The sequence below is a fragment of the Sarcophilus harrisii genome, chromosome 5 (assembly GCF_902635505.1).
Source record: "Sarcophilus harrisii chromosome 5, mSarHar1.11, whole genome shotgun sequence".
In the NCBI taxonomy this organism is placed as follows: Eukaryota; Metazoa; Chordata; class Mammalia; order Dasyuromorphia; family Dasyuridae; genus Sarcophilus; species Sarcophilus harrisii.
The window spans coordinates 90,764,699-90,780,213 of NC_045430.1; the positions used below are offsets into that span (position 1 = coordinate 90,764,699).

At 40.6% G+C, this 15,515-nt stretch overlaps 1 protein-coding gene across 2 annotated transcripts in view; it reads right to left on the reverse strand.

The window, feature by feature from the left end:
- Positions 1 to 683: 683 nt before the first annotated feature.
- The window catches only part of ACVRL1 (activin A receptor like type 1), a 29,499-nt gene continuing 14,667 nt past the window's right edge, over positions 684 to 15,515 (reverse strand). For both annotated transcript variants that reach the window (XM_012551490.3, XM_023505303.2), the window contains 6 exons: positions 15,102 to 15,201; positions 14,529 to 14,675; positions 13,623 to 13,898; positions 12,690 to 12,887; positions 3,999 to 4,129; positions 684 to 2,936 (listed from right to left, as the gene is read on the reverse strand). In XM_012551490.3, the coding sequence (XP_012406944.2) occupies positions 2,802 to 2,936; positions 3,999 to 4,129; positions 12,690 to 12,887; positions 13,623 to 13,898; positions 14,529 to 14,675; positions 15,102 to 15,201 (987 nt within the window). In that variant the 3' untranslated portion in view covers positions 684 to 2,801. The remainder of the gene's footprint in view (positions 2,937 to 3,998; positions 4,130 to 12,689; positions 12,888 to 13,622; positions 13,899 to 14,528; positions 14,676 to 15,101; positions 15,202 to 15,515) is intronic.

A 15,515-nucleotide genomic window follows, 5' to 3' on the forward strand; every position in this document is an offset into this window, starting at 1 on the left:
GCAGTGAACTTGATCAGATTTAGAGCCGAGCTAGACTTCCAACTCTGTTACTTTCCAGCATGTGGGGCTTACAGTGTAAGATCTTACAATATCACTCTCCTACTCAATGAACTCCATTGGTTCCCTATCATTTCTAGGATCAAATATAAGTTCCTCTCTTTAACTTTTAAGTCCTTAACAACATTTCCTGATCTATTTTTCCAGCCTCATTCATTGGACATCACTCTCTCTTATGCCTCCAAGTGATTCAGGCAAGCTAGCTTTCTTTCTATGTCTCATATGCATTACATTTCACCTCTTGTGTTTGCAGTGGTCATCCCCATTCCTAGAAAGCATCTCTTCATCACTTCCTTATAAAATGCCTTTCTTCTTTCAGGATGCACTACCTTCCACTTGAAGCCTTTTTTCATCTATCCAGTGACTAGTGCCTTCCCTTTGAAACTAGTAGGTGACACTGTGGAGAGAGCTCCAGACTCAGGAATATTTGAGTTTTAATCCTATCTCAAAAACTTATTAGTTGTGTGATATGGGCAAGTTACTTCATTTCTATTTGCCTCAGTTTCTTTATCTGTAAAAAAAACCTTCTAGGGTTGTTGTAAAGATCAAATGAGATAACATATGTAAAGTGCTTCACAAATCTTAAAGCACTATACAAATTCCAGTTATTATCACTATTATTTATATTTATTTTTAAAGTATTTATTCTGCATACTTATACATGTGCTTCTTTTCTCCATTAGAATGCAGGCTGCTTGTGAATAGGAATTATTTCATTCATTGTATTTGTACTTCCAGTGCTTAGCATAGTGCCTAGAACATAGAAGAAGCTTAATAAAAGCCTGTTGATGGGGTTGATTTGCTTCTTCTTCCCTTGAGTGAACTTCCTCAAGGAACAAGGGCAATCTTCACATTCCCCTCCAGCTTTAGATCTCACAACGCTATGGAAGAAGAGAAGGATGCAGTTTTTCAAGGACATGGGAAACCTTCCAAGGACAGATACAAGAAACATTTGCCAGTGTATCCTGAACTCTGGACCTGGGATTTCTGGAGCCTGGGTTTGTCTTGGAGTTTCTAATAAACTCCATCTGCCACATCCTCCCCTCACCCTATGCTTCCAGGTCCTATTCAGCAGCACACATCAGCCCATCAGCCTAGTCAGATTTCCTGGTCTTAGCACTCCATCCCATGGTGCCAAGGGCATCAGGGAATATTGAGCCAAAGTTTCATCATGTATAAAAATAAGGTCCCGTCTCACTTCATGTCTCTGATTTTGTGCTTCCTCTAAGCTCAGAAGAGTTTAAGCTGAATACTTGGGGGTCTTGCCAAGGATGTGGCTACTAACACTAAAGCTGGAGAAGGTCAGGGATTTATCATGGACTATTTGAGCTGGAGGGGAGCTTTGAGATTATTTAGTTCAATCTCTTCATTTTATACATTCAGTGAGTGGTGTAGGCACCACCTTTCTAAATCAGGATATTATTGGCATTAAATACAGTGGTGAATTTATGAACTAAAAGGTCCTAGGATGGTACCCCAAGTGGCAGGGAATAAATGCCAAGTCAGCCCCAGGCCTGGGACTATTAAAAAGTAGGCACTTTCCTTTTTTAGGTCTCCCCTCAGACTCAGATAGAATCAGCTATTAGCTATTAGTGGGGATATGTTGGCAAAAGACAAGGGAAGGAGATGAATTTGTACTGGGGATGGATGGAACCTTAGACAATCTCAGAAAGCTCTAAGTATAGCCTTATATTTATTTTGGAAGCCCAGTCAGACTGAATGCTAGCCTTTTCTGACCTTTCAATATCATCACCACCTTTCTGTGACTTGCTAACAAATGCACCAGTCTCACTCTTGCTCGCATTGACCTGGGAAAGACTTGAAAATTTGTGGTTTAATTCCAGGTTAAGTGGTTTGGAGCAGAGGTTGCTCCTTGGTCAAGGATCTTTGATTTGGGCAGAATTTAGTAACCCAAAGTGACTTCCCACATAATTGTTATTCCATGTCCAGTGATGACATCTGGGAGAGAGCAAGGACATAATGGGGTCCCTTGGCATTGAGTCCACCAGGTCCTTTGGGCGGAGACATGCCGGCTCTAGTCCAGCCCTTGATTCAGTCAGTGATAGAGTATACACGTTGTACTTAGGGTCAGTCTTCATGGCACAGGGGGCATATGATGTGGTGCTGTTCACAAGGAGGTTTACTCTGGAAAAGTGCCATCTGGAAGGGACTGGAGACCTTGCACTCTCTCTGCTGACCCTGGGAAATTGGGGCTGGGTATGGCACAAGAAGCAGGTGAGGCAGAGAAGAATGGGGTTTCTGTCTCTGTGTTGGTGTGGGCACTTGTGCACAAGGGGAAGTTGGTGGCAGAGTGAATAGGAATTCCCTGCCCTGTACCCCAGTTGGTGGGAGTTAGCTGGTAACTACCCTATGATCATGTCTTAGGGCATAGTTGTCCTGCAGCTGGGGCCAGCTGGGATCTAGGCTTCCTGAGGAAGGAGGGGTCAATGTGGGTGTGTTGGGGGTGGGGGAAAGCCAGGCGTCAGGGAGACTGTTCCTTCAGACTGGGCTAAATGCCCTGGCATCAGATTACAGGCCCAGCAATATTTTTGGCTGGGAGAGCCGGGGGCTGGAGGCGTGGAGTTCAGCAGCCGTAGCTGCCCTCTCAGGGGACCACACTCCCCATTCCTCTCCTCCTGAGATCGTGGATAATAAGAGAAGCAGACTCTGTAATTTCAAGAGGTCCAAGCCAGACAGTTCTATACAGCCCTCCCCAGGTCAAAGTGGGTATGGGCACCAGATGCCTAGTGTATCATTTTGGGCTTCTCTAGGTTTGCACAGAGTTTCTGTAGGGTTTTTTTGATACGCAGGGCTGTGAGGCGAGCTGAAGGGTTGGGGTACCAACATTCCCGCATCATTTGTGCCAGACCTGAAAGAAACTGGAGGGCAGAAAGAAAGAGGAAGAGGGATTGAAAGAGGGAAATAGGAAGCATGGGAAATGAGAATAACAAAGAGAAATGTAGGGAGAGGGAGGAAGTATGCAATGGAGGAGGGAAAAACAGAAAGAAGTAAAGAGGAATAAAAATGGAAGAAGAAAGGGAAGGAGACAGATTGAATGGAGAGAGAGGGAGAAAAACAGCATTAGGAGAGAAAAGAAAGGAGGGTAAAGAAAAAAAACAGAGAGACAACAGGAGAAGCATTATTTCATTTCCATATGCTATTTGGATCCTGTTCCCATGAACAGCTCCCTCTACAATTCCCTCTAAGAGATACAGAAGGAAGAGGGAAGTCCCGACCAAAAATTCCCCATTGTAATTCTCCTCTTTTCTTGGGGATTCTGACTTTTCCCGGATGACCCCTCAACCAACAAAGATGCTACAACAAGATTTTAGAGGAAAAGCACAGGGCGGTGTTCACTAAAGCTCTTATGGGCTCAATAGAGGTAGCCCAAGCTTTCCACTCCTGCCACAGACCTTGACCTGTGAGGAGTTGGGATGGGCAGAATTCAATACTTATTTAAGGAAACATATTAGGGCTAGGAGCCAGAGGAGAGCAGTGTGATCCATTCAGCTCCTGCATTCAAGGCCAGGAAAGCTCTGCTCAAACAAAATAGGGCTTCTCCTTACAGCAATGGACATTTAGGAGATAAGAAAGATGTGAAGAGATATGTATCAATGTCCAACATATATGTTTTCAAGATATGTATGCATTCTAGATATAGATTCAAGATATATGCATTCTAGTTAGTGCCTGGCACATAGTAGGTGATTAATAAATGCTTATGATTTGATTTGACATATGCATTGTTGGATGAATTGAATTCTCCAGGATGACTCCCTCTGGCCCTACTTCCTGACCATTGAACTGTCTCCATCCCTAACCCACTCCCCACCTATACCCTGAAGCTTGTTCATGATGAGATGGATCTGTAAGTATTTAGAGCTGAGAATCCCTCTTCTCCCTCACCCTCTCTCTGCCTCTTTTTGCAAGTGCCAACTCACCGGATCTGCAGCCAGACGGTTGGGAATGTTGGGTGTCTGCTGATCGACACAAACCACTTTTTTCATTTCTTCAAAACTGGGGTCGTTGGGAACCATGTCAAAGAAGGGCGGCCTATAGTCCTCCACAATACCTAGGGAGTAGGGCAGACACACCATGGTGACACCACGTCCCAGTGGGAGATAAGGCACAGGATGGGGAAGACCCCACTCTGGGTCACTGTTTTTAGAATGAGAGGTTCTTATTTCACAGCCTGGTTCTGCTACTTATGTAAGATCAGCAATTCATTAATAGAGGTCATCAGCCAGGAGTTTCCTTTCTCTTCCCCTTTTAAAACCTCTCTTTTGTTTTAATCCTGTGTCTGCAGAAGGGATGATCATTCTTCTGGCTTACGTTATCTCTCTGCTTCCATTCCCTCTGACTCCTTCAGGAGCTTCTTCCAGTAACCTCTCCCTCCTCATTCTCCTTGAATTCAGCCTGACAACTGCATCTCTGACTATACATTTGAACAAGCCATTTCCCATGCCTAGGATGGATATTCCTCCATCTCCTCCTTGCAGAACCTGTTTCCCTCCATGACTCACTCACCTGCCAACGGATCCCCCAAGGTATCAGTCAGTTAGTTTTCCTTGTAATTGACATAATTAATCTCTGCTATGTTATACCTTCCCCATCACTCCCCACTTCCTAGAAAATGGAAGCTTCATGAGGGTAAGTAGCCTTTTTGTGTGTGTCTTACATAGGTGCTTAATAAATGAGTGATGGATACCACTGCAGATACCTTGCTGGAGGAGAATTTTGGGGCCTGAATTTTGTTTTAGTCAATTTTTAATCAACTTTGTTTTATAATCAATGTAAAAATAATAAACATAATGGGATCTTTTTTACACTACACCTTTAAGTAAATACATATTTACAAATTTACATTTATGTATTTATATTTTATTATATTTATTACATATACATATTATACATATATACTCATATTTACGTGTACTTTGTACTTGTTTAAAGAGTTTTCTCCACAATAACCTTGTGAGGTAGGCAATATAAGCAGTAGGTAAGTGATGCAGTAGAAAGTTCAGAGTTCAGAGAACTTGAGTTTAAATGTGGCTTCAGACACTTACTGGCTGTGTGACCCTATGCAAACCATTTAGCTTCTTCCAGACTTAGTTTCCTTATCTGTAAAATGGAGATAATAATGACACCTGCTTCCCAAGGTTGTTGTGAAGACCAAATGAGAAAACAATGCCAAATTTCTTTGCCTCCCTTAAAACATGAGAGTACTAGCTATTGTTATTGTTATTTTACAGATAAGGAAACTGATTCAAGGAAGGGAAGAGAAATGCTTTAAGATCTCAAAACTAGTGAGAATAGAGTCAGAAAAAAGTACTTTGACTAAATCTAGTGCTCTTAACATTATGTCATAATGACTCAGATCAGACTACTGCTTCACTTTGGTTTCCACTGCATGTGTGTATGTGTGTGTACATACATATGCATATACATAATAATTACATTATTATATATTACTACTATTCTAGGGCAGTTCGGTGGCACCATAGTGCATAGAATGCCAGGCCTGAAATTAGGAAACTTCATCTTCTTGAGTTCAAGTCTAGCTTCAGATACTTATTAACTGTGTGACCCTATGCAAGTCACTTAATCCTGTTTACCTCAGTTTCCTCACTTGTAAAATGATGTGGAGAAAGAAATGGCAAGTCACTCAAGTATTTTTTAACAAGAAAATCTCAAATGCAGTCATGAAGAGTTGGACCCAACTGAACAACAATAACTTTGTATTTTAATTCATCTTCCATGCAGCTGCTACGGTGATTTTCTTGAGGTCTGACCATGTCACTGAGCTACTCCATAAACTCAAGTCTCCCTACTAACTTTGGCATCAATATTTGGCATTGAACATTCTTCACAACCTCGGTCTCTCTCACCATTCCAATCTTCTCACCTTTTACTCATTTCCATCCATTTTTTAATATTCTTAGTGATGCCATAGAACCAGCAAAAGCCAATTTTTATTTAGAAATCTCATTTTTATTCTTGATTTAGGTTATCATTAGTTATCATTGCTTCATCAAAGGGGTTTGGTAGGATCCCTTCTTTACCAAATTTATTTCAAATAATTTATTTAATATTGGAATTAGTTGCTTTTTAAGTGTTTGATAGAATTCACTTGTAAATCCATCTGGTCCTCGTACTTTTCTCTTAGGAAGTTCATTTATGGCCTGTTTAATTTTTTTTTCTAAAATAGATGTTTAGATATTCTATTTCCTCTTCTGCTAATCTAGGCAATTTATATTTTTTCAAATGTTCTTCCATTTTACTTAAATTGTTAAATTTATTGGCACATAATTGAACAAAATGATTCCTTATAATTGCTTTAATTTCATCTTTGTTAGTAGAATATTAAAAAAGCCACTTTTAGAGAAATCAATCAATCAAATATACATTAATTGCTTACTCTATACCATGGACTGGGAAATATAAAGAAAGGAAAAATCACAGAAATAGTACCAGCCTCATGAAAATAGATTCATAAAAGATATGTACAAGAACAAAAAGGAAGATAATCTTTGAGAGTTAAATTGACCTATTGTTCTTAAAATCCAAGACTCCATTTCCTCTTGTCTGGAATGATCTATCTCTTTATTTCTGCCTATTGACATCTTTGACTTCTGTCAAGATTCAGTTCAAATGCTATCTCTTGCAGAAGGCCTTTTGGGGGTTCCCTCCCTGCCCCAGCTAACTTGAGCCTTCCCCTTTCTTCTGTATTATGTTTTGTGTTGCCTTTCCCATTTTAGTAAGATCCCTGCAAGAACCTTACCCTCAAGTGCTTAGCACAGTAAGTGTTTGATACATATTTGTTGCTATGAGAGAGAAGTTTTTCCCTGATGCAAATAAATAGTTCATAGCCCAAAGACTGCAGTCATTTGAAAATGCAGCACTGATTCAGCATGAAGTAAACAAAATTAGAAAATTTCATATATAAATATATGTGAATATATGTATGTATGAATGTATATTGATAAAAGATAGCCCAATTCTAACTTGAGAACAGATGATGAAATGCAATTCCTTTCTCTCTGAAGAACGGTGGAGGACTACAGATGTGGAATAGTATATACTATTCATTACCTTTGCTATGTCAATGGGTTTCCTGCTTTATTTTGTGGGGGTTGAGGGGAATGAGGTAGGAGAAGCATGTGGGTATTACAAGGTCTAGTTCAATGGGGGGTAGAGGTATTTTGGGGTTATATGAAAGAGGATCCTGATATAGAAACAAAAGGCATCAGTATAAGACATGTTTGAAAAAAATTGAAAGAAAGAAAATGCTTCCTAAAGAGCTACAGAAGGCTCTTAGGAAACCTTTGTTCAAATGGGAAGGACCTCTAAGCCCAGAGATAGCCAGCCTTCCTACTCTGTCCTCCAAACTCTTGAATCACAGGCACTGAGCCAGTGACCAAGACCACACAGGCCACATCCCCATTAGGACCATGCTCCAGCTGTGCTGGAGGTGGCTGCCTTCCAACAGGCCCCTCCTGACTTGCATGTCCTAATCAGCACTACACTGAGGCCTGAGCATGTCTAATGGGCCTTTAATCAGAGCCAGGGCTGACACCAGATTACAGTGTTTATAATGAACACTGTCTGTATGAAGCGGAATGAGCTTGCCTTGCCTTGCCTTGCCCTAAGAAATAATTGAATACCCCTGTTCCTACTCTCGTGGGATTCTAGGCCCTCACCTGCTTCTGGGTTGGGGAAAGGAGTCTCACCTGATTCCAGCTGCTTCCATCCCTTCCTTTCCACCCACTTAGAAGTTTCTTCAATCATCCTAGGTAAAGCCTGGTGGGGGTGAGGACTTGGAAGAGGCAGATCAGAGTTATAGGACTCTGGTTTGGCTTGTTTGACTGGTCAAGTCTTTAACCTCTCTGAATTTCAGTTTCCTCACTTATAAAATACAGGATTGGATTTGCTTTCTCAAATTCTCCCTCTGCTCTAAATCTTATGATCTCATAAATCCTGATGCTTCTCCTAAGAGAAACTTCAGCCACTAAGGTTGGTGTGGAACTGCCACAGTCTGCAAAAGGATCCTGATACACCAGAATGCCAGAGAGAGGACTTCCCAATGGGCTCACACTATAGACTGCCAACCCAGCTGTGATTCCCAACATGATTCTCTAATGTTCTTCTTGGTAGGAAAATGCAAAGAGGGTAAGACTTTGAGATAAAACTCAGATGAATCCAAGCTCTGACATTTAGGAGCTGTGTTAACTACATAGACAAGTAATCTCTGAGATAGCTTTTTCATCTATAAAAATGGCAGTTATAAAATACAGTGATAGAACACTGACCTTTGAGTCAAGCTGAATTCAAGTTCACTCAAATACTAGCTGTGTGGCTCTGGGCAAGTCACTTAACCTCGATTTAACTCAGTTTTTTTTTTTTTTCAGTTTTAAATTGAGGATAATAAGGCACTGACTTCCTAGGGTGATTGCAAATTAATATTTGTAAAGTGATATATAAATGCTAACATTTATTATTAAAATGGAGATAAATTATTTTATAAAACTAAAAAAAATTATAGAAATTTGAGATCATCATCATCATTACTATTATCTATCTATCTAGTTTTCCTTGGATATCTATCAAGAATATGTTTTCATGAAATCAGAGAGCAATTGTCCTAGATGCTCCATGACCAAGATAGACCCAATCTGGCGCCAAAATCCATCAGCAAGTCAACTTGAGTATCTATTAAGAAATTACACTATGGGGCTGTTAGATGGTGCAATTGATAGAGCACTGGCTCTGGAGTCAGGAGGACCTGAATTCAAGTGTGATCTTAGACATTAGTTGTATGACTCTGGGCAAATAATTTAATTCCAGCTAAAAAAAAGTCATTATAATAATGGGAAGAGAAATTAATCTGTATTTTCATTAGTATATTTTCATTGCCAATGGAAGTAACATCTTTTCAATTTATAAAGGTGAATATTAAGTGACTTGCTCAGAGTTACACAGTTTGTATGTATCAGAGACAGGACCTGAACCTAAGTCTTCTTAGCTTCAAGAAGAAACTTTCTATTCAATGTCACATTATCTCTTGCTGATAGTAATATCATTTAAGGAAATAGTAGAAATTATATAACATACTACTGGGATTATATCCCAAAGAGATTATAAAGAAGGGAAAGGGACCTGTATGTGCACGAATGTTTGTGGCAGCCCTTTTTGTAGTGGCTAGAAACTGGAAACTGAATGGATGTCCATCAGTTGGAGAATGGCTGAATAAATTGTGGTATATGAATATTATGGAATATTACTGTTCTGTAAGAAATGACCAACAGGATGATTTCAGAAAGGCCTGGAGAGACTTACACGAACTGATGCTGAGTGAAATGAGCAGGACCAGGAGATCATTATATACTTCAACAACAGTACTATATGATGACCAGTTCTGATGGACCAGGCCATCCTCAGCAACGAGATCAACCAAATCATTTCCAATGGAGCAGTAATGAACTGAACCAGCTATGCCCAGAAAAAGAACTCTGGGAGATGACTAAAAACCATTACATTGAATTCCCAATCCCTATATTTATGCACACCTGCATTTTTGATTTCCTTCACAAGCTAATTGTACAATATTTCAGAGTCTGATTCTTTTTGTACAGCAAAATAACGTTTTGGTCATGTATACTTATTGTGTATCTAAGTTATATTTTAATATATTTAACATCTACTGGTCATCCTGCCATCTAGGGGAGGGGGTGGGGGGGTAAGAGGTGAAAAATTGGAACAAGAGGTTTGGCAATTGTTAATGCTGTAAAGTTACCCATGTATATATCCTGTAAATAAAAGGCTATTAAATAAAAAAATTAAAAAAAAATAAAAAGAAATTATATAACATGTTACTGTGGACTATAACATTTAACATCTACCAAATACCTAGCAAGACAACTTGTTGGCTAGAATTATACATCAATTCACTGTCATTAATGGGCTTTTAGAATCTATATTCTATAAATGCAGACCCCAAAATATCCTGGAGAACTCTACTAGGAAACTGGCCCAATCCTGAATCGTTACCACATACCAAACTATTGCCCATAATTGCCTGGACATAACGTTGACCCACAAAAAAACTAATAACATTTTACTATATACCTGTATCCTAGCTCTTCAAGCTTCCCTAAGTGAAAAACTTTTACAGTATACACTTATCCCTTCCATATCACAAGGGTTAGGGGCACAGCACCTCCTCGATCTAGAAAACTGTATAAAAACTTTTGGCTTTCCTTTTATACTAAAAGAAATCTGAATTTTTTTCTTTTTCTTTTGTGGGTTGTTTACAGGATCTTATTATAAAATTTGGGTTAAGTATGTGGTTATAGGTTATATGTAGGTCAATTTAAGTAAAAATAACATAAAAAATTTAAAATACAAACACTACAATAATTTTTTTTATGCTGATTCACAATATATTGAAACCACATTGGGGGAAATCATGATGTAAAAGGGATAATTAACAGAGGAGATAACATCATGTAGATGATTATCCCCATAATCCTCTCTGATACTGAAATTGTACTGAGGATACTTTTCATGAAATTACATAGGATAAGCTGAATTTGAATACTTTTATTTAACTCTAGAAAGCTCCCTTGAACAATACCATGTAGAGATAGAGGCTATTGTTTGTCTGTTGTCATCAAAGACAACCATGACATCAGGGAGGTGATGCCATAACATGCAAGTGAATTGGATTTGAGAGAAGAAGGGCTATGCAAGGTCACCTCCCTCACTTTCCCCTCCAGAGCCATCTGGGTCCAGGAGCCAGATATAGATCAGGATGACTTGAGATGGCACTGGATGCAATGGGAGACACCAGCCTTTTTAAGTTAAGGTCTTTAACAAGTTTGTTTGACTGAGGCAATGTTTGTTCAGTGATTAAGGCTAAGTAAGAAAGAAATTAGACAAAGAATAGCGTTTTTTACCTTGGCCAAAAAAATATGCCATGTAGAATATTAACTATAAAGTAGCATAGTAGCATCCCAGAACTATTTCTTTCTGAACCCTACAAAAAAGGGTAAAAAATGATAGGGATAATAATAGCTCACATATCTATAGCATTTTTAAAGATTTACAGACTGATTTCTTCACAAGACCCCTGTGATAGACCAATATGATAGCCATTTGAAGGAGAAAGAAATTGGGGGAGTGGTTAAGTGATTAAGCCAAATCCACACAGGTAATAATCATCCAAACCTAGACTGGATTCAACCTAGATCTTCTGACTTCAAAAGTCTATGCTCCCTTTAAGAAAATGTTCCTTTGACTGGAAACTGAGTGGATACCCATCAGTTGAAGAATGGCTGAATAAATTATAGTATATGGATGTAATGGAATATTATTGTTCTATAAGAAACAATCAACAGAATGATTTCAGAAAGGCCTGGAGAGACTTATATGAACTGATGCTAAGTGAAGAGAACACGGTATGTAGCAATAGCAAAATTATGCAACAATCAATTCTGATGGACATGGCTCTTTTCAACAATGAGGTGATTCAGGCCAATTCCAATAAACTTGTAATGGGGTGAGCCAATTGCATCCAGAAAGAGGACTATGGGGACCAAATGTGGATCACAACACAATATTTTCAGCTTTTTGTTTTTGTTATGGTTTGCTTGCTTTTTTGTTTTTTTCTCTCTCACTTTTTTCTTTTTTTGTTCTGATTTTTCTTGTGCAGCATAATAAATATGGAAATATGTTTAGAAGAAATGCACATGTTTAACCTATATAGGATTACTTGCCGTCTAGAGAAGGAAGAAAGTGAGGATGGAGGGAAAAAATTTGGAACACAAGATTCTGCAAGGGTGAATGTTAAAATATATGTATATTTTATATGCATATATGTATGTATGCATGTATACACATATGCAAAGTTAGTTTTCATCATTCACCCTTTGCAGAATGTCATGTTCCAGATTTTTCTTCTTCTTTTCCCCCTACCCTTCCTCTAGATGGCAAGTAATGCAATATAGGTTAAATCTGCAATTCTGCTATACATATTTCCACATTTGTCATGCTTTACAAGAAAAATTAGATCAAAAAGAAAACAACAACAAAAAAGGTGAAAATACTATGTGGTGGTCCACACAAGTCCTCTCTCTGGATATAGAAGACTCTCCCCATCACAAGTCTTTTGGAATTGATCTGAAATCACCTCATTGTTGAAAGAACCATGTCTGTCAGAAGTGATCATTGCATAATCTTGTTTTTGCATGTATTTTGAAAAATGAAAAGATATTTAAAAAAGAAAATGTTCTTTTGATTCTCTCTTTTTTAAAATAGCTCTTTTTTAAAAATAGTTTAAATAGTTAAATAGTCACTCTTGTAACAAAGAAGAAAAGACCAAATCAATTCATTGGCCATAGCTGACATTTTGCATCTATAATCTACTCTCTCAAGAGCCAGCATTCTTTCCAAAGGTTCCAAAAGACATCCTACCTAAACATCATTTTACTGAGATTATAATTCCATCTGCTAATCCCTCCCTCCTCTGGCACTGAAGACTGAGTTGGATACTAGGAAGAGGAGTCAACCCATTAGTCCATCAGTAAACCAGGGAATAGGATACCTTGGGCAGGGTGAGACAAAATATCACTCACCGTTCACTATGGTCCGGCGGGCTATCTCCCATAGCACTAGACCAAAGGCCCAGATGTCTGTCCACTTATAGGATTCAAAGCAGTCAGTGCGAAGCTGCTCATCCAGTACTTCTGGCGCCATGTACCTCTTGGTGCCCACCCGAGGGTTGTTGCCAATGTCCAGGGAGTCACTGCCTTGAGAATGCATTACTGCCAGGCCTGTGGGTACAATGCCTCATCATCTGGGGCTCTGGGTCCCATGACCCCAACCTACCACCCAGAGTTTCTGCTTCTGGGGCATTCCCCAAGGCCTATGGCCCAGAAAAGAAAATCAGGGAGAAGACAAGGGAAAGGAAGTAAAATCCAAGAGAAAAAGAGAGGAAATAGAGGTGAAGATTGAAAAATCAAGATAGACTCACACAGACACAGAAATAAGGGACAATTATTTTTTTATAACTTTTTTAAATGACTTTGAGATTATCCCATAGAATCCTGCGAGCCAATAACAGCTTCTTAGACTTCTTTGTATTCCTATCACTTGGCTGAGTGCCTGGTATGTAGTAAATACTCAAATTTCTGTAGCATTTAAGGCTTTATGGAGCATTTTCCCCACAACACCTCTGGTATCATTGCGACCATTTAGCAGATGAGGAAACTAGGCCCAGAGTGATTACAGTTTGCCCAAAGTACATCACTGGGACATGCCAAAATGGGAGTAGAATCCAGGGCTCCAGACTTAGCCTGCGGCTTCCCAGGCTGATTCCTCTGCAGACTAGCAAAGGCTGAAACATGCAAAGACAGAATCACAGAAGAACAGAAGCAAACAACAACAACAAAAAGAGGCAGAAGGACTTTTTGCCTGTCTCCCTTCCTATCCAAGAATGAGGACCCACATTCCTGGGGCCAGCCTCCCCTCCCAGGAGCAGCCTCGTCCCATTCCCACGGACTCCTCACCCAGGTCCGCTATGCAACACTGTAGGTTGCTTTTAACCAAGACATTGCGGCTCTTCAGGTCCCGGTGGGCGATGGCTGGCTTGCCCTGGGTTCCAAAGATCTCCACGTGAAGGTGGGCCAGACCACAGGCAATGGAGTGGGCCAGCCGCAGGGCCAATCCTCGGTCCAGTGGCTGCCGCTGCAGGAAGTCATACAAGGAGCCATGCTCATGATAGTGGGTGATCAGCCACAGCTGGGTACTGGAATTACGGGATGTCATGTCAGAAGCAATGAAACCTGGGGGGAGGGAGAGAGAGCTGAGCAGTGACAAGGACAGGGCTAAGCTTTAGGGTTGCCTCTTTATCATAAGACTCAGAGCAAACTGGTGGCTGGCTTTTATGGGTCTAACACGAACCATTCACATTTCTATGGTGTTCAGAATTTCAGGTGGGCAGTGCAAGGAGTCAGCTGTTTTACACATGATGGAATTAAAGCTAGAGTTCTGTTTTGCCTAGGGTTACAGACAGCTAAGGGCAGCTAGGTGGCACCAGAGTGCATTAAGTCAGGAGAGCTTCTATTCCTGAGTTCAAATCCGACCTCAGACACTTAACTAGCTATGCTATGTGATCCTATTTGCCTCAGTTTCCTGAGCTAGAGAAGGAAATGGCAAATTACTCCAGTATTTTTGCCAAGAAACCCCAAATGGGGTCAGGAAGAGTCAGACAAAATTTAAAAACATTTGAACAATAACAAAAAACAGCTAGGGTCAAAACTCAGCTCTTCCAAGACTGAATAGTTCTCCTGCTCCATTTTAGATGGGGTATGTATATGTATGTGCATGTGTATGAACCTGTGTGCACATGCCCATGAGCCCGTGTGTGTGTGTGTTTTGTGGAGGTAGTGCTGGGGCTGGCCCAGTCCGCTCACCGAGAACATTGTCATGTCTGAGTAGCACCGTGTTGTAGATTTCTGTCTCTCGGAACCAGGACTGCTCATCCCTGGAGGAGAAGATTTTGACAGCCACATTTTCACCATGCCACAAGCCCCTCCACACTTCCCCATAGCGGCCCTTGCCTGTAAAAGGAACATAAGAAAGGACAAGATGGAAGGGAGAGTCGCGTGCACAGGGCAGCTCTATCCTTGAACAGATCCTCACCCAGATGCCTGTCCTATATCCATAGGACCCAATCCTGAGTATATTTCAGACCTTAAATCAGTCTCAGAGTCTACTCATAGCTTGTGAATCTGCTCATCCCATTCTCCTAAGCACCCACAGGATAACCCTTCTCTTGCCGCCTTCTCCTTATTTTGCCACCATAGAATGGACCCTTCCCATGTCACCCCCTCACACCCACACACAGCGACCCCTTTTTTTCCTCCCTCTCTCCATAGCATGGCCCCCTTCTCCCCTCCAACATACAGGACATCACTTCCCTCATCTCCTGCCTCCATGCACATAAGGCGCTATATATTTAACTCCTTCCTCCCTCCCCAGCTCACCCACACACTCCACCAGAGCAATTTGCCGGGCTACTGTCCGCTGGACCAGGAAAGGAAGACCAGAGCCACTGCCTGTAGTGCAGTCACTGTCCAGAAGATCCTGGGGTTGATTAAGGAAAAAGTGTAAGAGGAAAGCTTGACTTTTTTCCCCATCTTTCTCTTTTCTGGGAGTCTCCAGCCAAGGCTCCCAGAGCTCCCATGAGCCAAGACTCATGATGGACTACAAAGCACATAGCTGCCTGTCTCTGTATGTCTGACTTCTCTATCTGTCTTTGTGATTTTTTTCCCCATCTTTCTCTTTTTTGGGCATTTCCAGCCAAGTCTGGGCTCATAATGGACTACAAAGCACACAGCTGTCTCTCTCTGTATGTCTGACTTCTCTATCTGTCTTTGTGATTTGTGACCCTCTTTCTT